This window comes from Monodon monoceros, unplaced genomic scaffold, assembly GCF_005190385.1.
Source record: "Monodon monoceros isolate NGI ecotype Baffin Bay Population unplaced genomic scaffold, NGI_Narwhal_1 Super_Scaffold_3, whole genome shotgun sequence".
Classification (NCBI taxonomy): domain Eukaryota; kingdom Metazoa; phylum Chordata; class Mammalia; order Artiodactyla; family Monodontidae; genus Monodon; species Monodon monoceros.
In genome coordinates, this window is record NW_021703780.1 from 49,736,745 (window position 1) to 49,759,790 (window position 23,046).

General features: G+C 41.2%; 1 protein-coding gene across 5 annotated transcripts in view; it reads right to left on the reverse strand.

The window, feature by feature from the left end:
• The window catches only part of GADL1 (glutamate decarboxylase like 1), a 578,596-nt gene that overhangs the window by 147,559 nt on the left and 407,991 nt on the right, over positions 1-23,046 (reverse strand). For 4 of the 5 annotated variants that reach the window (XM_029244222.1, XM_029244220.1, XM_029244221.1 and 1 more), the window contains 6 exons: positions 21,543-21,633; positions 17,833-17,939; positions 17,026-17,141; positions 11,198-11,277; positions 11,023-11,077; positions 6,176-6,292 (listed from right to left, as the gene is read on the reverse strand). In XM_029244222.1, the coding sequence (XP_029100055.1) occupies positions 6,176-6,292; positions 11,023-11,077; positions 11,198-11,277; positions 17,026-17,141; positions 17,833-17,939; positions 21,543-21,633 (566 nt within the window). Of the gene's footprint in view, positions 1-129; positions 212-484; positions 550-6,175; positions 6,293-11,022; positions 11,078-11,197; positions 11,278-17,025; positions 17,142-17,832; positions 17,940-21,542; positions 21,634-23,046 lie in introns of all 5 variants that reach the window. The other variant, XM_029244223.1, reaches the window with a different exon arrangement.

Here is a 23,046-nt window from a genome sequence, read left to right on the forward strand (position 1 = left end):
TCAACATTTACCAAAGACTGTCATCTACCTCTGGCCCAAGGTATAAAATACAAGCAAAAATGGGTCCTCTGAAAATATGGTAATCTGCCCCCCTCCATGCCTGATGAAGGCCATAAGAGGAAAACTCACAGATTTGTCTTTTACAAGGAAAGCACAGCACTGAATCCCAGCCATCAGCATCTTGTGTGGATTCCATGCCACAGAATCAGCCCTGTTACATTAAACAAAGAAAAAAACAGGGTAGGGAGGGGAGACCCAATTAGTTTCTACTGGTGGGAAGAATGCTGGTACATTCAGTATTCACGTCCAAGTTAGTGCTCCAAAGGATTCCTTGTGTGAGCGGTTTAAGGAGTTTGGGATTTTTTTAAACCAAAACAATTCCTTAGTTTTTTGCCTGTTTTCAAAATGTCACTTAACTGGGCAAAGGCCAAAGAGAGTCCCTAGCCTAAATAAAAGGCACTGTGACTGGGGAAACTACATTTACCTGTGGATGCCGTGCAGAAGCTTGCGGTGCTTCCTTGACATCAAGGCTGAGCCACCCCAGGAAGCCTGTTGAGATATTTATATAATCAAAATGATGTTATTTCAATGGTACTTGTTTACCAGCCAGTTGTTATTTGATGCTTTAAGTCGATGTTAACCAATGTGGACTCTAGGAAATTTTGATCACTGGCTCTACCCAGGCGATGAGAACCTCATCACAATAGATGGTCCCCCACTGACGCTTAGGAGTTAAATTCCCACACTATAAGGAAGTTGGTATAGTACTCATTGAGTTGCCTGTGGACAAAGAGAAGTGTAAAAGACACAGTCCATATCCTCTCAAATCTTAGAATCTAAAATAGACAATAGCCCTTCAGTGTTGACATCCTACCATACACGATGTACAAGTGCTGATCATGAGACATGGGTTCAGGAAAGGAAATCCCAGAGTCAATAAGTCTGGAGGAGAGGGAGGAAGAATCAATGTGAGAAATAAGAAAGTCAGTTTGGTACTTGAAATCGAGCAGGCTTGTTGTGAGGGAATATGAGGGAACCAGCATGGGAGATGTTGAAAGCTCTCCATGGTTATTTAAACTGCACAACATTGTACCGAGAACAGAGTTATCATCACGTCAATTTTTTAATAGAAGAACTAAGGTTTGGAGGTTATAAAATTTCCAAGGTCTCATAGGTAATAAAAATCAGGTCTGAGAGACAAAAGTCCATTCTTTTTTTACACTAACATCATATCTTAGGGAAGGTGACCAATTGGCCCGATGGTAGAACTCAGCATGGAGAATTGAGGTAGGAGGGGAGTTGCCTAGCAGAATTTTAAAAGGCAACCCCAATGAACATGTACCCCAACGTTCATTGCAGAGCTATTTACAATAGCGAAGACATGGAAGAAACCTAAATATCCATCGACAGATGAATGGATAAAGAAGATGTGGTTCATATATATTGGGTTGGCCAAAAAGTTCGAACTTTTTGGCCAACACAATACAATGGAATATTACTCAGCCATAAAAAAGAATGAAATAATGCCATTTGCAGCAACATGGATGGACCTAGAGATGATTATACTAAGTGAAGTAAGTCAGACAGAGAAAGACAAATATCATATGATACCACTTAATATGTGGAATCGGAAAAAAAATGATACAAATGAACTTACATAACAAAACAGAAATAGACTCACAGATATAGAAGACAAACTTATGGTTACCAAAGGGGAAAGGAGGGGAAGGCTAAATTAGGATGTTGAGATTAGCAGATACACACTACTATATATAAAACAAGTAAGCGACAAGGACCTACTGTATAGCACAGGAAACTATACTCAATATTTTGTAATAACTTATAATGGAAAAGAATCTGAAAAGAATATATATATATAATATGTATGTATAACTGAATCACTTTGCTGTATACCTGAAACTAACACAACATTGTAAATCAACTATATTGCAATTAAAAAAAAAGATCTTTCTAAAAACTTTATGCCCCAAACTTTGACCTTGAGCATTCTAATATGACTATAGTGAGTATAATAATTTAATTCAAGAAATATTTATTACATATCTAAATAGACTGACACTGAGATAAGTGCTAGAAATACAACAGTAAATAAAACACTGAAATAATAACTCCAAAAAAAAGGTAAGGAAGAGCCCAATATCATGCAGAAAGAAATGGCAAGATTGTGTGCACCATGGATGTGAAGGAGGAAGTAAGTGAGAGGTCTCCACGATCCTCAGAGTATTAAAAAGCTGAGCCCAATGGTGGACAGTAAAGAGTGGCCTTAAGAACAGCTCTCTCATTCAGGGCTGTGCCCAGGGGCAAGTGAGCAAGTCACCCAGGGTGCACCCTTCAGCTCACTCGCAGAGTTGGACTCTTGCATGGCCCTGGGCATGAATGCCTCCTTAAATTTTCAAATACCAAACTGACTTTCTTATTTCTCACATTGATTCTTCCTCCCTCCCCTCCAGACTTACTGACAATGGGATTTCTTTTCCTTTCCTTTTTCTCAGCTCTCCTCTCCTTTGCTCATAATACCTACCTGTCCAACGAACCCTAGTAACCTCACTTGCCTCACCTTAGTCCCAGCCCTGTTTCCAGGGACTAGACTCTCCAGTGACCCCATAGGGTTCCCAAAGGTTTGTGGGCCGAAGGTGGTGTGCAGGCGAGTTCCAAAGATGCCCAGATAAAGGACTGATGATCAGGATTGTCAGTCAAGTCCCCTTGCTGCTGCCCTCTCTGTCCCACCAGAGTTCATGATGGACCATGTGTGACCAAAGCTGAGCTATGGAGGCAGCTGCCCTCAGCCTCTGGGAAAACGTGATCTGAACCTGCTAACTGAGGCTCCCCAGACCTGGGGTTTGAGAACTTGACCCTCAGGAACATGAAGATGATTTACATATTAGGTTCTTTTACTTCTCTTATATCCCTAAACTCTAAGTTGCCTGCTTTTCTCAATCTTTTTAACCCCCAACCGCACTGAGAACCTACCAGGGGCAACTAGGGGAAGGATTAATCAGTAAAGCTCAGCCACGCCCATTCACTCTCACCCTTTCCACCTGCCCACTCACACACCTGCCCTCACTGGTGCCTCCTGTACTGGCCTCTGCCTCTTCTTCCTCCTCAAAAAGTAGACAACATTCTGCCAATCTTAGTGAGCTGGATTGAAGTTTTAAAATCACATGAACTCTTTCAAGGCATTAGTTCACTGGTTTACAGGGTGGTAGGCAGAGTTAGAAGCAGCTCATCCACAAATGTATTCCACAAAAGAGCTGAAAGGGGAAAGACGACGTGCCTGATGCCAGTGCCCTACTTGTATTGGCTTCGCTCCATAACCCCCTCACTCCAGAGCTCGCAACAACATAGAACCAACGGATGTCATTACTGAGCTATGAGCCAGACACCATGAGTACCATTTTACTACGTTTTTCTCTTCAAGTAATTAGTTAATAATTTAATTGTAGAGCCAGTCTTGAATGGGAAGTGGAGGCAGGGTGGAATGTAGAGATGGCAGCCCCTAAAGCCCATGATTTTAAATACAGTGTTTGTCACCTCCCCCGGGACTTGGGATGGAGTGTGGGTGAGACACTGTAGGAAGTGTTGCTGGGAGGGTGAGGTTTTGCAGTGGCCGCAGCCTCGGCTTCAGAGAAGAGCTGGACCAGCCCTGAAATCCTGGTCTCAGGCAGAGGCTGGGATAACATTGACTCTCGCAGATACAGAATAATCCTGGAGGCAAAATATTCTAACACAGCTGAAGTTTTTCTTATTCTGTTGTTCAAAAATACATTGTAATTAACCAAATTTCAGACACTATCAGAGGTAAGAGTACCATTTTATTGTGGATTGCTAAGAAAGAAAAAAAAATGACATCAACATACCAATTAGGTATATTAAAAATGTAAACAAAATATGTGTACCTTAGAAATAATAAGATATGGTATATATGCCTGGCAACCTGGTTTTATGGAAAACACAGAAGACCAAGCAATTCTAATTACATTTTTAAAAAGAAATCAAGTAAATGCCAATTTTTAATATTTTAAAGGATCTTTAAAATACCCTTTAGAAAATTTCAGGACTTCCCTGGTGGCACAGTGGTTAAGAATCCGCCTGCCAATGTAGGGGAGACGGGTTCGAGCCCTGGTCCGGGAAGATCCCACATGCCGTGGAGCAACTAAGCCCATGCGCCACAACTACTGAGCCTGCGTGCCACAACTACTGAAGCCCATGCGCCTAGGGCCCGTGCTCCGTGACAAGAGAAGCCACTGCAATGAGAAGCCTGCACACCACAAGGAAGAGTAGCCCCCGCCCACTGCAACTAGAGAAAGCCGGTGTGCAGCAACGAAGACCCAATGCAGCCAAAAAACTTCGAACAGGCCAAAGTAATCACTGTAATTTTACTAATTTTTACCTGTAAAATTAATAAACTACCCTTGGTATATGAAGTTTCTTCAAGAGAAGTTACATGCTCCTGCATAAAATTTTATCAGCAGAATGATGTCTGCAATATTAGAGGATGAGTGAGTACTGTCTCAATGTTAGAGCTAATTTCTTTAATAAGTCATATAAACAGTTGTCAAATTTAATCTAATACTACAGACATTCAACTTGAAGCTTATTATATGCAAATAGAACAGTTTGCGTGGCTTAAATATTCTCTTATAAAAGTGTTTTCTTCAAAAATTCAACCTTTGACTTTTAGAAAATCTAGAGAGGTTTTCATTTACATCTTATAAATCACAATTCTTTCTAAGCCCCATAAATCTCTCAATATCATTCCCAATTTGGAAACTGCTGTAGTTACTCTGTTTTACATAAACCATATAATCTATATTTGATGTTTCTTTTATGAGTAGAATTTTTAAGTATAACTGCTCATATATTTGATTTTGCCCCTATTTCCACAGTCACAAAAGCACTCACTTCATATTATCTTTCAGGACATACTGTATTATTATGCTTCTAAGTCTATAAAAATCAATAAGATATAAGTTGAAATGTGAACAGATACAGATACTATAATCCCACTTAAAGAAGTCACAAATAATCTACCTGATGTATTGCCATTGGCTTACTAATCAAGCCTATAACTCTAGTGAGCTTTATATTACTACTTCTGCTTTTACCAAATATTAGCATACATTTAATGAAAGCTTTGAGTTGCTAAAAAATTCTTTCGATATTATATCATAGAAACTTTACCTTGAAAGCATAAAGTCATCCAAACTATAAAATTATGTGCAGGCATATCCCCCAAAGAAATGCTCAGTTACCTAATGTTCAGTAAGTTAAAAAAATTGTCCTTTCTTTTTCTGATAAGGAGGACACAAAACCACTCACTTACTGGAGGAAAGTTCCTCTCAACTGCAGGTTCAACAGTTCCTTCTACTGGGTTGAATCAAACTAATTAACTGCTGTTTTCACACACACACAAAGAAAACCAAAATGCTCAACAAGCATTCATAACTGGCTGAATTCAAATTTTTAACCTTAAATAAGTAGAATTGTAAGAGTTACTTTTAATTTAGGACAACAACTATTATGAACAACCCTAGGACCTACAAAACTAATTAGAAAAAAAAAAAGGCCAACCCTTTAAGTTAGAAAATTGTGAAGAATATGTTATCTCAGTCCCTCTCCAATAGTTATCTATGATAGATCCAGATAAAACCTGTTTTAATTATGGCATGCAATGAAGTCATGCAGCCTTTTGCATTTTCCAGCTGATTGGAAGCACAGAATGTTAGAGCTAGAAGATCCTTTATTGACCACGTCAGTCATTTCCCTCTTTACAGATGAAACCAAAACCCAAACAGCTGGGGTCACAATGAAGAGGAGGCAGATTCGAATCCAAAACCAGCCTCTCGACTGCACAGTAGGAAATGTGTCCCCCACACAGTGTTGCCTCAGTGACAGTAGATCCAAGGGACCAAAGAAATGATTCAGGACAGAAGAGGAAATCTGGAAAACTAAGACAAAATGCGCATCAATGCAGGATCTTCTTCTTTATTACCTAACAGGAAACAACACATTTATTTCCCCTAATTAGAAATATACATTTAAATACAACTAGCTGGGGACCTCACATTTAGTTACTGGGAATACGAAAAACTTCCCACCAAAGCTGCCAAAAGGCTAGAAAGTTTAACACATATGCACACCCAGATGAACTTACATCCACGTGGAGCCAGAGGCCATGCCTCTCGCAGACGTCCGCTATCTCATCCAGAGGATCGAAGGCCCCCAGTACCGTGGTACCAGAGGTGGCACAGACAAGGAATGGAGCTGCACCCTGTGAGAAGGACCCACACGTGAGAATGATAAGAATCGTCATCGTCACCATTAAATCTGTGCTGCAGTAGGTTGGTAAACACAAGGGTTATACACCCAGACATTGATCTGGTTTCTTTGGAGATAAACATTCATTGAGTGAGTGTTGTTTACACGTCTCCATCACATGGCCTCTAGTCACTATAAATACGCTAAAGAAACAGAAAATGCCACGACAATAGTATCCTTTGTCCCAACTCCACATGCATCCTTATTCTCTTTACTCTCATTTTCTTTATTAGTCTTTTCTGTTCTCTAGCTTTTCTGGATAGAAGTGAATAAACTCAACCTCCACAGCAAACTGGCATCCTGTGTGACTCCTAACTCCTTCCCAGGGAGACTCATCGGGGCCTCCCTAACACCTCCAAAATAAGAAGGAACAGGGCTGGAAGACAAACAGCCAGCTCCAGGAGCAGGCCATGCAGGCCTGTCTGCTTGTCACCTGGTAAAGTAAGAGCAGCTACAAGGCAAGGGATGTAATCAGGTATAAATTTGGCGTCAGAGGCGATATGGTAACCTCATTGGGATACACTCCCCCAAATGGGTGCTGCCACAGAGAAAGTCATTAGAATGTGCTGGAAAAGAGAACCTGCGTCTTTCTGCTGTAATTTTGCCTCCTCATCCAGTCCATGGCTGCGTCTTGCGGAGAGAGCAGGTACCCGTGAGAAATGGGAGGAAAGGGAGAATGTGGGAACAAGTGCAGAGATGAATGGTAATTCCAGCCGAGCGAGCCAGGCACCCTGGTCCCATGAGGGATTTTATGGCAGCCATGCAGAAGACAGTACACGAGGTTGTTTCCAGATAGATCCATCCCAACGTGTTGGCAGAGGTGTGTTGCTCTCTTTGGAAGTGCCATGAGGGGAAAATTTGCAGACAAAGGTGGTGATCAGGAGAGCAAGTAGAATCCTGATTCTAGAGCACAAGAAGTCAGTGACAAGAATACTTACTTGCAGAGAAAGAGTCAAAGTCATTTTAGGATGGAGTCATTTTTCCCTCAGTTTTATCGTGAAATACACTTGTTCTTGTAAAATAATTTAATGTCAGGGGTCAGCTTGAACCAGATTCATTCCAATTTAGCTGACCTTTGACAGAAAGAAGTTATTTCTCGATGGAAAGCGGGGCAGAGCAAGGACGCTTGGTCCACATCTCTAGGCTGAGATGCACAGGAATCAAAGTGATGGTACACAATGGAAACATCTGCCACGTGGGGAGACAGCTGTGACACATGGAATACAGTCCACCAAGCCTCCTAGAGCACGGCCAGTAGGTGACAGAGCCCCTGGGACCATAGGCTTTGGGACTTATTCCCTGTAATCAACTACCAACAGATTATGTCTTTATCATGCCCATGACCTAAATGAAATGTGACCAGATTTACATCCATCAGTAAAAGCAATAGAAAAAGTAATTTACTAAAACCACTGAAGGTGTCTTTAATGGTTGAGCTTTCCTTATAAAGTCTATGACATCCTGACAATTGTGAGAAAATATCTATGCTAGCTATTACAGACCATTAATGAGTTTTCCTCACCTGTTTAATCTAGCTATAAATATAAGTCCCAGAAATTCAACTTTCATAATCTGGATTTAACCTTCCAGGTTTTTTTTCCCTTTCTCATATCTCACACTATTAATGAGAAAAGTCAGTGGAAACAGTACTGACTGTGTGTTGCCAATGAGTTGTATTCTCTAAGAAAGTTTGTCATTTCAAATACTCATACACAAAAATACTTCCAATTATTCAGTGTTTATACTAGTTTTATCTTTTTATAAGCACTTTAGAACTTCTGATGCTTCTGTGGTTTTTACCATCTTTGTAATGGCATCAAGGTAAAAGGTCACTGCTCAACAGATTTTTAATGGATCGTGGTTGGCCAGGGAATTGAACCCCAGCAGCAAAAAAAAAAGTTGATAACTATTTCCTACATCTGTAACAATATGAGTTAAAAACTTGAAACAAACAACAACAAAAAGTAGGTCTGAAGCTACTGAGAAAAAGAAACTAGTCATCAGGTATTAAAATCTCAGAATGGATGCAAGATTTGTCCTTAGTGAATCCAAGCTCAAGTTTTAACTGACTTGAGAGAAAACTGAGGAGGCATGCCAACACTAACCCTGTTGCCCTACTTTCAAATGTGCCTAAAGCAATTTTTACTTTTTAAAAACTCCCCTTTCAAGTTCTCAACTTCAGGATATGTCACTTTCATGGACTTTCATTGTCAAAACAAACAAATTTGAACAATGAAAATAATAATGACTGCCGTGGAGTAAAATCCATCCAATATGTTAGAAGATGAGTTCTTCATGATACTTTAAAAAGAAAAAAAGGTTTGGCTATCTTTCAGGATGCCTGGCAACTCACTCACTATTCTGAAAATTGGTAAATAAGGGAAAAGAGTAAAATATTGGTTCTGTCTTGCTTGTCCAAACTGTTTCCTTAGGGAAACCAAATACGGATGAAGAAACAAAAATGTTTAGGGTGGTAGGCCTGCCACTAAATGAAGAAGGAATGAGAGAATGAATTAGAACATCACTAATGAAATAACGGGTCTAGACAATGATGACAAATGGCAGCAAAATCCATGAGGTGAGAGGCTGATGCAGAGTTCTGTGACAGATGGACCGATAACAAAAGGAGGTCCAAGACGTCTCCTGACTGAAAGGCAAAATGCCACCCATGAAGTCGTCCTGGTAAAAATTCCAACCTGAATCTTCCCAAGTCTCAGTATCTAACAGCCAAATTACAGGAAATATAGAAAACAGATGGGGAGGTACAGGGGAGGGGAGCGCTTAGAGTCTCAGATTCTTGATGGAATCAACAAAATCCATAATGTGAAAACTCTACAAGGCAAAGGACTTGGTTTCTCCAACAGATCAGTTGCAGGGGAAAAAAGGAGGGGAGACTGTAGGTTAGAAAAGATTTATGTGATAAATCAACCAAATGCCACACATGGACTTTGTATGACTCCTTATTCAGACCACCAGCTATTTTTTTAAAAAGGCAATGGGAGAAAGTTTAATCAGAGTGAATACTGGATAATATTAAGAACTTATTCTTTCTTATAATTGCGTTATGGGCTTTTTTGAAAGAGAGAGTGCATATCTTTTACAGATATACTGAACTATTTATAGATCAAATGACATAATGTGTAGGATACACTTCAAACTGATCTAGAGGTACTGGGAGGGGATGTGAGTATAAGCTAATGATTGTGAAAGTTGCATGACTGGTATATGGAATCTCATTATATTAGTTTTACATATATTTACAATTTTCCATAATGAAAAGTTTAAAATTGAAAGAAAGAAAGAAAGGAGGGAGGGAGGGAGGGAGGAAGGAAGGAAAGAGAAAGAGAGGAAGGGAAGGAAGGAAGGAGGAAGGGGTGTTGGTGGGTGTTCCCCACCAACAAGCATTAATAACATAAAGTTCTTTTTGATAGGAACTTCTGTAGAAAAAGATAAAACTAGATTTTAAAAAATAGATAAAACTAGAAGGTGATATCTGTAGTTCACAGCAGAATAAACAGGTTGCAATATAGAATTTTACCCAAGAGATAAAGAAATCTGATAACCTGTACCACCAGACAACTATCAAATCCACTTGTCAATGGAATGTTTTAAAAAATATCGTGCTAAAGACACACACCAGAAGCCAATACATGTGCAATAAAGGCAGAACTTTTAAGTACAGAATTTCACACCAAATACAGTGATCTAGCATGCTCCAGACAAGTTGAATTTCATGAAAAAATTTTAAAAATATGAAGAGTGAAAGAAAAGAAATATAATACTAAATCTTAAAAAATAAAAATTAAAGAACCCATCTTTCCTAAAGTGTGAAGCCCTCTGAGGAGAGATAAACTTATATCCCAGCTCAAAAGCTGGGCTTTTAATTTTTCAGCAGTCACACCCCACGTTGTTGCGGTCTATTGGAAAGTGGTGGGAGAACGGTCTGAAGCTCCACTGGCATGGGGGCTGCGGGAAGATGGGAGGGAAGCAGTGAAGTGGCTGCACCTAATCCAGTAGGCTTTTGGTCCAAGAAGCAAGATGGCTGGCACCAAGACAATGCCACACCCAAAAAGCAGATGCCAGGCTTAGCTGGAGTACAGCAGGTGACCAGGGCTATGCCTTGTCTTCCCCAGCAATGGAGGTGCAAGCTTTAATACATCCAGGCCGCTAAGGAAGAGAGGATAGTCTGCCAGAGCTGAAATACTAGACCCACACCCAACAGGGGGTGATGGTTATGGATGGGCTTTGGGTGGAAGCAACCCAGGAGGACAGTTTGATCAGGAAATCAGAAATCATCCTGAATGCAGCCCAGAGACAACTGGTTTAGCCTGTAGCATCCTCAGAGTCAAGAGCTACGTAGGAGTGTGGATGCTGGGACCCTGCTAGAGAGGCTGGGCTCATCTTTTGAGGCTAATTCTAGGCAAGAATCCAGAATCCAGTGATGTCAGTGTTTTAATAAGCTCCAGCCATCTGGGAATGAGAACATCTGAGAAACTCCGCAGAACGTGTAGAGCAAGCACCCGGAAATAGCACATCTGTAAATGAGCTTCCTCCTTTAATTCTAAGGGGCCCTCTTCTCTCTCCCACACATACAGACGTGGGCCTGGCTGCTGGCCCTGCATGCTCCCCCAATGCCCAGACACACAAACGTTTTCTCTCCCTCCCTCTCCTTCCCCCTCTCACCTCTTTCTTGGCTTGCCACACTTGCCTCTCCAGCTCCTCAGGTATCATCTTACCTCTAAGAGACACAGGTTTGAGACATTGTTATGTTCAGCTGTGAACAGACCTTGGTACTGCTTTTTAAATAGTATCAGTTTCCCCCTCCACCCACCTGGCTTCTGGATCCTGTCCCCATTACCTTCCATCTGTTTCCACAAAGCAAACATTCTCAGTACCAATCCCAAGAAAGGAGGCCGCCTTCTTCATAGAGTAATGACACTACATTCAAAAAGGCAAGGGGGAGAGAGAGACACAAATACATAGCATGAAAAAAAGCACTGTTTATTTATCTAAATGGGTGTACATTATACGGCTAAGCCCAATCTTTGGAATAGTATTGCCATAAAAAAAAAGAAAGTCATTTAACTGAGCTCTTTAGTATAGTGGTTGAAAACACTGATTTTGGTTGGGGTCAGAGAAACCAGGATTTAATCCAAGTTTTCCCAGTTACAGCTATAGACCCTTGAGCAAAGAACACATACTCTCCAAGCCTCCATTTGCTAATCTATAAAGCGGACATGTGGATGCCTCCTCCACCTGCTTGTCATGGAGTTAAATGGGTTAATGTATGTAATGAGCTAGCACAGAGCCTGGCATACGGAAAAAACTTGGTCACTGGAGGCTGTTGTTTTAAGTAACATTGAGAAAAGTTTCTCTTGATGCTACTAATAAAACTCAGTATTAATGGAAACAGAATCTAGTCCGCTGCTGACTCAAAAGCCCTCTACAGAGTGAGCAAGACTGTCTCAAAAATTGTAGTCACAGACCACAGGAGGATCTGTTTTCAAGAGCAAACAATGGGTTATAAATGCTGATCAGACACTTGACCAATCTTGTTTAATAGTGAATATAAGACTGAAATTAGACACACGGGAATATGGCTAAATCATAACAACAAAAGTAATAATAATTTATAGACACACTACTGATGCAACCCTGGCATGAATGAGGCTAAGAGCTGGCTTTGGAATTAGGTCTTGTCTATTTCTTATCGGCAAATAGTAGTATAGACTTTGGAGTGTTGGGTCTTTTTGCCCTACGCAAATCCTATCAAATAATTAGCATTCAAACATTGGAGATGTCGCTCTTTATACATTACTGTGGACAGGTGGTCAATTAATTCCTTCTCATGCCAGAAAAAATGAAGGTGCTAAAGGACATTATTGTACCAAAAAACCTTAGTAATTTAATTTGTAGGTATGAATACATTAAAAGAGTAGTCAAGCCTTCACACTTAACTTGATATAGTTCCCTCAAATGTGGTAATTTTTTTCCTCTTTTGTCAAGAGAGTTTTATGGGGAGCTCTTTTTGAATTCTGCAAAAATAAATGCAGAAGTAACACCATCAGGAAAAATGAAACCATCCTAAATAATTAATTTCCAAATATCAAACAGGACACATTCAAAATGCCTATAGGATGCATTCATTTCGAGTTGTTACAAGAACGTGTGCATAGTGAAGAGTAATAACGTACATGAAAATATAGTTAATTCCCTACTTGCTACATCAGCCCGCCATAGCTAAGGTGACACAGCTAAGGTGAATTATTTCTCACCAGAGATTGGGGCTCTGGCACCAAACAGCTATTGATTTCATAATGATAAATAGTAGCCTACCCCCACTGACATCTGCCAATAAGGAAAATCACATTGCTTTGCCCTGAGAAACAGCAAAATACCCCCAACCAATGGATCTGCTGAATAAAAAACCTGTCATCAGAATAAGAATAGCTTCGGTGGAGCTATTTTTGGGTATCTCAGGGCAAAGTAGAGTCCAATGTCAATCTCAAATGGATAGAGACAGCTTTTCACAAGTCTGAAAAACTGAAGTCTAAACATCTGAAAGCATCAGAGGAGGAAAAGAGCCCTGGAAGGGGAAAAAAAGAGAGAGCAATGCTTCAGACATACTGAGTAGTTTCAAGAGAAGGAAAAACCTAGAAGGCCGGAGTTCAGAAGTAACAGCTGCATTTAGAAACAAGAGGTGCCTACTCCCTTCACTGGCAGAAGAGAAGTTAGTCCTTCTAAGACCCAATCTCCCCCTGAGTTTCACTCGTCCACAGAAGACACACAAATCTCAGTGGGTATTCATTTCTATAAAAGTAAGACGGCCAGTGTCCACAGGAAAGACAGAATTGCACTGAAGTTTTCCTTCCTGGTTCCAGCAAGGATTTCATCTGTGACCTTGGGTTTCTCAGTGAACCGCTGCTTTCCCCTCCTGTGGATTGTGTTCTGGACACTTGAAGTCCTATGATGCTGACTAGTTTGAAGTTCAAATTAGCTTCAGGTGGTGGGGAGAGCGGGGTTATGAATGTTATGCCTTAGGAAATAAAGAAAAGGAATGTACAGGGACTTTTCCAAGAGCACGCAGTGGTTCAATTCCTAAAGAGGCAGAGTCGGAATCCAGATGGACTACCTTACACCCTGCACAACATCCTGAAAAGCACCTGCTGGCCCGTGAATGCCTGCAATGCCATCCAAACTCAGGGCAGCCTCACCTAGAGAGCAGGGCCGTGATGGAGGGAGTCAGGCACCTCAGGTGCAAAATTTAAGGAGGCGTGACCTTGAAACATGGACTCTACACGTTTCACTTGCCTCATCCCAGCCTCGATCCTGTTAGTAAGGAACTATGACAACTGATCACTGGCCTGGGAGTGAAAAGTGTTTCTTTTCTCCCTCACTTTTTAGTGGCAGACAATAATCACTACTTCATGCTAATTCCCAAAATGATTTGAGTGACAACCCTAAGATTTCTATAAATGTAAGGAATTCATATCTAACTGCTAATCAGGCCACAAATCTGTTCCTTTTATTACTTTTCTCCAAAAGTCCCCTTCTCTTTGGTTCCCGCTTGGCCTGGAGAGGCTACCTTAGATATGCCGACAGTCTAGGGGTCTCTGCTGTGATCTTCCTGGTCTCCACCAACAGCTGAATTACCGTGGACACCTGAAGTGTATGCAAAAACCCCTTTAGTGGCGAGTGCACATATTCTGCATTTGATGGTGCAAGGCAGAGATGGAGTAACTTACCCTGGTTCATCTGGGGCTGCAATAAAAACTGGAAAAGTAAGGCCACCTGATAAAACAATCTGGGAAAATAACCAGGGGGCCATGGGCCAACACCTGAAAAAAAACAAGGGGGCTATAACAAAAAGATTAGCATAGGGTTTAGGATCTTTTAGGAAACACAGCTTTCTTTAATTCTTTTTTTTTAACTAAGTAATGAATTGATTTGTTGTAAATAGTGGTACAGAGGTCCCTACAATATGAATTAAAGTAATGCCAATGCTATGACTTGCGTCTCTTTGGCAGAGCAGGGAAAAGAAGGAGCTACAAAGAAGAGTATGGTGGATGGGGTAAAACTTATATATTCAAGGCTACAGTGTGTTCAACGTCATGGAATTTTTCTATGGAGTTCACTTTGTTGTGGACTGAATGTTTGAGTCCCCTCAAAATTCATGTGTGTTTAATCCCTGCCCCCCAATGTGATGGTCTCCAGGGCGAGACGCTGATGGGATGAGTGCCCTTGTAAGAAGAGGAAGGCAGGCCTCACTTTGACCACGAGCCTGGACGGAGGCAAGGCCATGTGAGCACAGAGGTTCACTCGCCAGGAAGCAGCTTCTCTCCAGACACCAGCACCTTGATCATGGACATCCCAGCCTCCAGAACTGTGAGAAATAGGCGTCTGTTGTTTAGGCCACCCACTCTATATTTTGCTAGAGCAGTCTGAGCAAACTAAGACACACATCTAGCTTGGTTTTCTGGCTCCATCCTCTGCTGGTCTGTTAGCCAAGGCATATATTTTACCTCTTTTCGCACCTATATCTCCACCGGAGATTTTAAAAAATAGTTAGTTCTGAGTTCACAACTTTTCAATTTCTTTTCATTCCCAACTTGCCAGCTACACCTGTTACTGATCTTTCCCAGGCATATCTTTATTTTAGGCTTCCATAGAAATTCTTCCCTCTTTCTGGAGCAATTATCCCAGAAAAGAACTCTGGTACATTTTAAACCAAATGAAGAACAAAAAAGGCAAAAGTAAAAGCACTGCACTGATAGCAGGGCCCCATGCAGAGGGGCTCTGCATTTCTGATACACTAGGGTTCCTCCAACTGAAATACCAAGGATTGGAACCTGAGGGTTGGAACCAAAGTTTCCCAGGGCAGGGAAATTCTACTCCATAATCATTCCAAATAACCAAGCATTTTCCACAGATGTCCACATTCCCAAACATTCTTCTCTTGCTACAGAATGAACATCTCATGAGGAAGGGCCTGGGGAGCTGAAGTCAGAATCTCAGACTAGATGACTCCTCCCAGCTACCCCCAACTCAATGCCCACTTTGCCCTTAGCGCTGAACTAACCAGAACTCAGGCAGGGCAGGGGGAACACGCGGGGGTGGTCAGGTTCCTGCACCATTTATACTTTTGCCATAATAAAGTAACCTGTTCTTGAAAGAAAGTAACAGATACAGGAAAGTCCAGCTGGAATTAACAGAGAATTTTCAGAGTTTGCCCACCTCACGTGTTTGACAGGAGACCTAGGATTATTGCAGAAGGTACAGGAGGGGACATGGGGAAGAAACAGTGGTGGGATGGACCCCCAGAGGCCCCCACTGGAATCACAAAAATAAAAACAAAAAAAGCATCCCTTCTAAGTAAGGCTGCATATGAGCTGTGCTCTGCATTATTATTGCTGGGTCATTCTCCTCCTCCTATTACTACTAATAGCTAACGTTTTTGTCTATCTAGCATGTGCCAGATGCTACTTTACATGCTCTAACTCATTCAATCTTTGCAAAAGCCCACTAATCAATCAGTGCCTACTAAGCTCATGTTGCCACTGGGCTGCTTTAATGGCCCCAGACTGTTCACTGCTCCCTGCATCCAGTCCCTTTTCCTGGTGGCTTTGCAGAGTCCCCTTAAGAGGTGAAGTCTATTTTCCCACTTCTTGGATCTAGGTTCCTATATACAACTTATTTTACCAAGAAAATGAGAGAGAAATGACAATGTGCCAGTTCTGAGCCCAGGACTCAGGAGGCCCAGTGTGTGTCCATGCTGTTTTTTACCTGCACCACTGTCATGACAACACACCTGGACTAGCCTGCTGGCAGATGAGAGACACGTGGAGCATCACTGGGGTTGTCCCAGCCCAGCCACTCCCAGATCAGCCACTCGCCAGCCAAGTCCAGCCAACAGCAGCACTGCCCAGCTATCTCCAAACTCGAAGGCAATAATATCTGGCTATAGTTCTATGCCACTGGGTTTTGGAGTAATTTGTTAGATATTAGAGCTAACTGATACACTCATTTTTATAAATTAGGAAACTGAGGCACAGAGGAATTAGTCAACTTACCCAAGGTCACTCAGATAGTAAGTAGTGGAGACAGGAATTGAATCCAGGCAGCCTAGTTGAAAGCCAATGCACTCATCCACAATTGGACCTCCTACTTCAGTGGGGAGCACAGTGAGATAGGGGATCGTGGCAACATCCAACTGTGCGTGTGTGTGTGCGCGTGTGCGTGCACATGATGTTCATTGTTACTGAATATCTCCCCTTCCTCTTGAAGAGCCCTTGTGTTAGCCATTCAAAGCAATCAATTTCACAAGGAAATGGGAGTAGAAGACGTACCTGATATCAGTAGCAATCATCTAAGTTCTCAAAAATAAGACACTCAGAGATTCAAAGAAAGAGGTGGAACTTTCAAATTAAGTGTTCTCTTTTCTCTAAGAAAATGTTACAGGCTATACATTTTAAATAAAGGTGATGTACAAAATTGGGTGGCCAGGGCTTACAATATCAAACCGATCAGAATTTCTTTTGGAATGAATACAACGTTGTACGTAGGCACGTGACTCACACATGGATGGGATAAGAGCACATCGGGAGCACCCAAACAAAAAAGCCCTCTTCATGATGTATTCATTCTCAGAAAATCTATATCTCACATCAAAAATAATTTGTTTTTTACCTCTGCCGATGTGAAAAGGATTAATCTTGGCAAGCCAGACAGCCCCTTTTCTTTAATATCAGGACAGTACTTGTATCTGGCTAAATTCATGGCATACATATTGGACACTGAACCACCTGCAAAAACAAAAACAGAAATATGTATAGCATGACGTCCTTGTTCCCCAAGTGCCGGCTACGGTAGGAGGCATGGATGGCTGCGGGTGCACCAGCCTAATGACAAATTACTGTCAAAATCAAGGGAGCACCCCACCCCCCAATCCCATTACTCTTACACACTTCCTCATCTCCAGTTCCAGAAGTTTTGGTCTATTCTCTCATTCCAGAGCTCTTCTAAACTAAGAGTTTCCATCTCTGGACTTAGGGCGAGTACCCAAGTCTCCATAGTTAATAATATTCTTTCTGTCTGTCTCTAATCAATAAAATGACAATACATGCTCCTCCCTGGTTCCAAAGAAGGACTGTAGGAGAAATAAAATATGATTCAGGAAACTTCTAAAGTAAAATTAATTGATAAACTTGAAAAACGTATGATAGCCCTTCCTAACTTCCAGCAACAGATAAATTCATTTGTGTTGGATATAAATCCAAAATTGTAGACATCTCATTTGTTAGCATGTATGTCACTTCTGTAGCATTTATGCAAAACATCGTCACTCTGGAGAAAGGCACAAGCTCGATTATCCCCAAGTGGCATGATTAATATCCAAGTTTTTGTAATGTGGAAGTCTGTGGGGAGTTGTTCCTCAAATAAGGCATGAATAAAATTGTAGATGCTTTAATGGAGGCAATAACTAATTGTACTTACCTGGGTTAAATATTCCATCCCCTTCTTTCCAGCCAATAAATTCAATCATTTTCTTCAGAACCGCTTCTTCCACTAACAGAAACACTGGGGACACCTCATACGTATAACTAGATAGATATAAAAAACACTTTACTTCTATGACTAGAGTCAAACCATCCCTTTGGAGTCCCAAGAAATGCACACAGAGTTTTATTAAACCAAGTGGCTGCTGAAGTGTGGGTAGAGTCTTTGGAAATGAATCCATCGGAAACAGAATACACAGTCTATGACAGCGCTGGTCATGGTTAGATAAATGTCAGTAGCTGGCGGCTTTAAGGATACTAGCTACTTTGCAGTCTTAATTTAGAGCAAACCTTCAATTTCATTGGGAGGATCAAAGCAGTGCACCTGGATTCTTTGTATTAGCCATGAACAGCGTCCGTTTAGCTCTTTGGTTGCTGCTTTGGATGCTGGTTAAAGAAAAACCATTGTCATGGTAGCCAGGTTTATTAGGTTACTACCATGAAGTACCCTAGCAGTCAGCTCTAGAACTTGGGATTCCTCCACCACACTCCTGGGTTTGTACAAATGGCAAGAGCACTGTGGACATCTCTTATGATGTGATGATTTTACTACACGGTGCTACCTGGATCCCTGTCATGAAGGTTTGAGGCTCTGGGCTGGAATGCTGTCATTAGAGAGCATTGCTAAATTAGCCCCTTTAGGAATGTCCTGTGGTGGTTCACACCTGATGACTGGTCCAGCTGGAGGTACAACTGGGCCTGGCCTTGGGGGCCCAGTTCCAGACCACACTGAAGGGCCAGGGTAGCTCCAGAGAGTCTGTGGGGTCAGCCGAGGTGGTCTTAGAGCCTACACAGTGGCTTGACTCCTATCTCTGCCCACTCCTGCTTCCTTCCCCTCCCTCAAACCCTGTTGACCCCAAGGGTTTCCCTTAATAAACATCCTACTCACTAAGCTCCATCTAGGGCAGCTGCCCAGGAATCCAGCCTGAAACAGTTACCATGTAATTTTATAACGTTTCTTTCTTTCTCCAGATAACTGGAGGGTGACTAATATGTATACTCTCCTTCTTGAACAATTAGGTGATTACCTTAAATTGAATCTGAATAAATATGTACTCTAAATATGTAAGCTAAGCAGACACATTTAAATTCATAGTCACGGAATTTAATGCAATTATGTTAACATCAGAAGGAAAAAAACTTTAGTAAAGAGGCAAAAAAAAAAAAAAGGAAAAGAGAACACCTACTGTGTTATCACCTCCCTACCTGCCAAGCACTCTAAAGCTACATCATTTTTCAAACAATTTAGCTTCTATTTTCAACCATGCTAGGAAACCGCTTTACACGTATCAAAAGTGTGAAAAAAAAGTATATATATGTATGTGTACCTACAAATAAAAGTGAAATAATCATTCACTTTTTAGTAAGAAGAAAATACTATTAAACTTGTCTTTGAAAACTAGCTCAACCGTAAACCTAGAAATTGGCCTGGAGGTGGAGGAGAGGACAGTACAGAATGCGCGCGTGGCTTCGTGAGATTTTGAGCGGACTCCTCAGCTTAGCAGCAATTCAATACTTCAAAAGCCTCTAAATATTTCAGTAAAAGAACGCAGATGAGGAGTTAGAAAGATCCCAGGACTTAAAAGGAGAGGTTCATGGGCTTCCCTGGTGGCGCAGTAGTTGAGAGTCTGCCTGCTGATGTAGGGGACACGGGTTCGGCCCCAGTCCGGGAAGATCCCACATGCCGCGGAGCGGCTGGGCCCGTGAGCCATGGCCGCTGAGCCTGCGCGTCCGGAACCTGTGCTCCACAACGGGAGAGGCCACAACAGTGAGAGGCCCGCGTACCGCAAAAAAAAAAAAGAGAGGTTCACAGAATTGTGTAATTTCACTATCTTTTCTACCACTTAACTCTTCTACCCATTGTAACCTGGTATCTGGTATTGTCTTGAATTATTCCACGAAAAATTCTGTAACTGAAGTCACCAATGACATCCATGTTGTTAATCCAAGGGACATTTTTAGTCTTTGTCTTAGTTAAACACTCTGCTCAACAATATATGACTCTGGACACACTCTCCTCCGTGGCTCCCAGGTCTTCCCAGTGGATTTTCTCCTTCTCTCTCCACTGTAGGCTTATTCTCCTCCTCCCAACCATGAACTATCAGATGCCCTCAAGGCCCAGGCCCGAGTCGTCTTCCCTCCTCACTCTATGCTGTCCTGCAGAAAGTGCTTCTCCATCTCCTGGTTTGTTTTTATTTAAAATATCTCCATCCTGCTCATTAAAATCACTTGTTGGGCTATGAAAATATATCAGTGCCTGGGACACATAGACAGAAATTCAGATTTAATTGGTCTGGGCTGGGACCCAGGTCTTAATATTAACCAAGTTCCTAGGTTGATTCTAAACAGCAGAAGGAGTTGAGAATCCCTGACTTTAGGAATCTCATCCATGCCCGCTACTGAAATTACCATCATTTGCCAGTAACACCTAAATTTATAACTTCCATATAAATATCAGAACTTCAGGCCCATATATATCTCAACTCACCAAGAGTATACTCTTAAATATTTCAAAGTTACTGCAAATGCAAATGTTCACAATTGAAAACTGAATTACTGCTCTTGCCTTTTCAACCATATACTTGAAAATTGGTCCCTCTTCCGGTGCTTCTTATCTCAGTGAGTGACATGACCAACAACCCAGCTATTAAAGCCAGAAACCCAGGCATCATCTTATAAACCTCCCTCTTGTTCCCATTTCCAAGATCCAGTATATTATTCAGTTCTTTCTGTTTTATCTTCCAAAGACATTTTTTCCCCTCTATTCCTACCACTTCTGTCTAAATCCAAGCAACTATCATCTCTTACCTGACCAAGGTAATGCCATCCTAATGGGTCTCCTCCAATCCATTCTCCATATTTCCAGTGATCTTTTTACTAAGCAAATGTCACCTAGTGATGTGGAAACCTTCAATGGCTTTTCATTGTACTTAGAATAACTCATAAATGTGGCTCACTGGGCCCTGCATGTCTGGCTCCAATCTTGTCCTCCATGACACCCCCCATAACTTTCTCAGCTACACCCACCCTGACTTTTCGGTTCATAGCACATGCCATGCTGTCTCTTGGCATAGAGTCTTTGAACATGCTGTTCCCTCTGGAACCCATCCCTCCTCTTTTCACCTAGTTAACTTTCATTCATTCTTCAGCACTTAGCCGTCACTTCCTCAGAGAAGACTTCCCTCAGTGCCCAATAAGGAAAACTTGTCCCATTTATATTTATAGCATCATGCACCCCTCCTTCATCTGAAAATAATACATTAATTTGTGTAGATCATTTTGATTAATTTGCATGCATCTCTTATATCACTACATTATTTGCTTCATGGAGGCAAAGCAGAGGTTTGTTTTTACACAAAGTATCTCTCCAGCACCTTAGCACAGACATGGCTTTTCATGCAGGAATGAGTTCCTAATCAATTTTCTCATCTGTTAAGTGGAGATAATTCCTGCCTTACGCATCTCACAGTACCACTATCAGATCAAACTGTTCTTTGAATACTGCAAAGTGTCATAAGACTATTCCATTATTTATGATGACACTGCACAAATGAAACCATTAAATAGAATTTCATGAAATAAAATTTCACCTACTTAACAAAATCTCTAATCCATATTCCTTGTAAAATTCCATTTAAAGGTACTCACACACTTGGGTTTAATGCTTCTGTCATAAATCTGGCCACCAAGGAGTAATAATCAAGTCCAGCATATAACTGGTTGAAAAATCTTGGATGGTCTGTAAATTGAAACAGAATATTAATCTACACAGCAGTAAAAAAGAAAGAAAACTATCGACAGAATAACATAAGTGAATTCTTCAGACAACGTAAGCAGCTGGATACAAGGAGTATACAATGCATGATTCCACTTACATGACGTTCAATATGGGGCAAAGCTGATCTGTGGAGACAGAGATTAGAATCCTGGGTACCTTTGGCAAGGAGATATTGATTAGGAAGGGGCTTGAGGGAGCCTCTGGAGTCCCAGGAATGGTGTATATCTTGCTCTGGGTGATGGTCACTTACATGCAGATATGTACAAATTCACTGAGCTGAGCACCTGAGATTTTCCACTTTCCTGAATGTAAATTATACCTCAATTTAAAAAAAGCATTTAAAACATTGTCATGTACAAGGGAAACAAATGTTGAAGACCCATTTCATAGCCCTGTCTACTGAACAATATGTTTCTAAGCAGAACTTGAGCACTCTTTTGAGAGCTTTGCTTTACCTGTTTCTTTTTAAATACAACCCAGACCCAAACCAGAACCTTGAGAAATGGATTATTTGAGCAGTTTGTCCACATATCAAAGCCTGCTGCTACCTTTACCTTCTAAAAATATCGATGTTAATTTCCCTAATTTAAACACATTTCACTCACCAACAGGGTTCACTTCAGGCTCCTGGCAGTGAGTGGCCTTTTAATTTTTCAGATTGGACCATTTTTTCTAGTGCAACTGGCATCGTGTTGATGGAGTACGATGTGACTCATCATGCAGCTTACATAAACTTTCTGATTCAATGCACTTCAAAGGCAGTTGCCTTTAAGGCTCGAAAAACTTCAGTTCCAACTTTCTATTTTTTTCCCTCCTATAAAAGGTCTCATAAAGGTTCTTGGCTTTACACAGTGTGAATATTCACACCAAACCCCCGGCTAACGGCTGGCTTGACATTCTCAATCATAGGAAGCCCAGTGTGACAAAGAATAAAGAGGCAGGAGGCCTATTTCTAAATTTGGGTATTTGGGAATCATTTTAGTTAGTGACCTCTCATTGCAACTCACCACATTTGGTTTTGGGGTTTTTTTCTCTTGAAACCAGTTCAATGAAAAACAAAAGTCTCAGAAGAAAATGTCTTTTCGTATAAAACGTGGCAAACTTCCTCTAATCTGGCAAAGGAAACCAGACATCGCTACAAGTAATTTTAATAAGATTTTTTTTAGTTCTGCGTTAATTTATGATTGATTTCCATGGTAACTTTATGGAAAGTATCCAGTAAACTGAAAAATCTACTGCATTAAATGTCATTCTACACTTCCGACATGCACTGTAATAATGAGATATGTATCTCTGCTTTTGAAATGCTAACTGGTTTTTTGATACATACACCAGACTTTCCCAAGGGAATATAAACCAATTATTTTTAGCCAG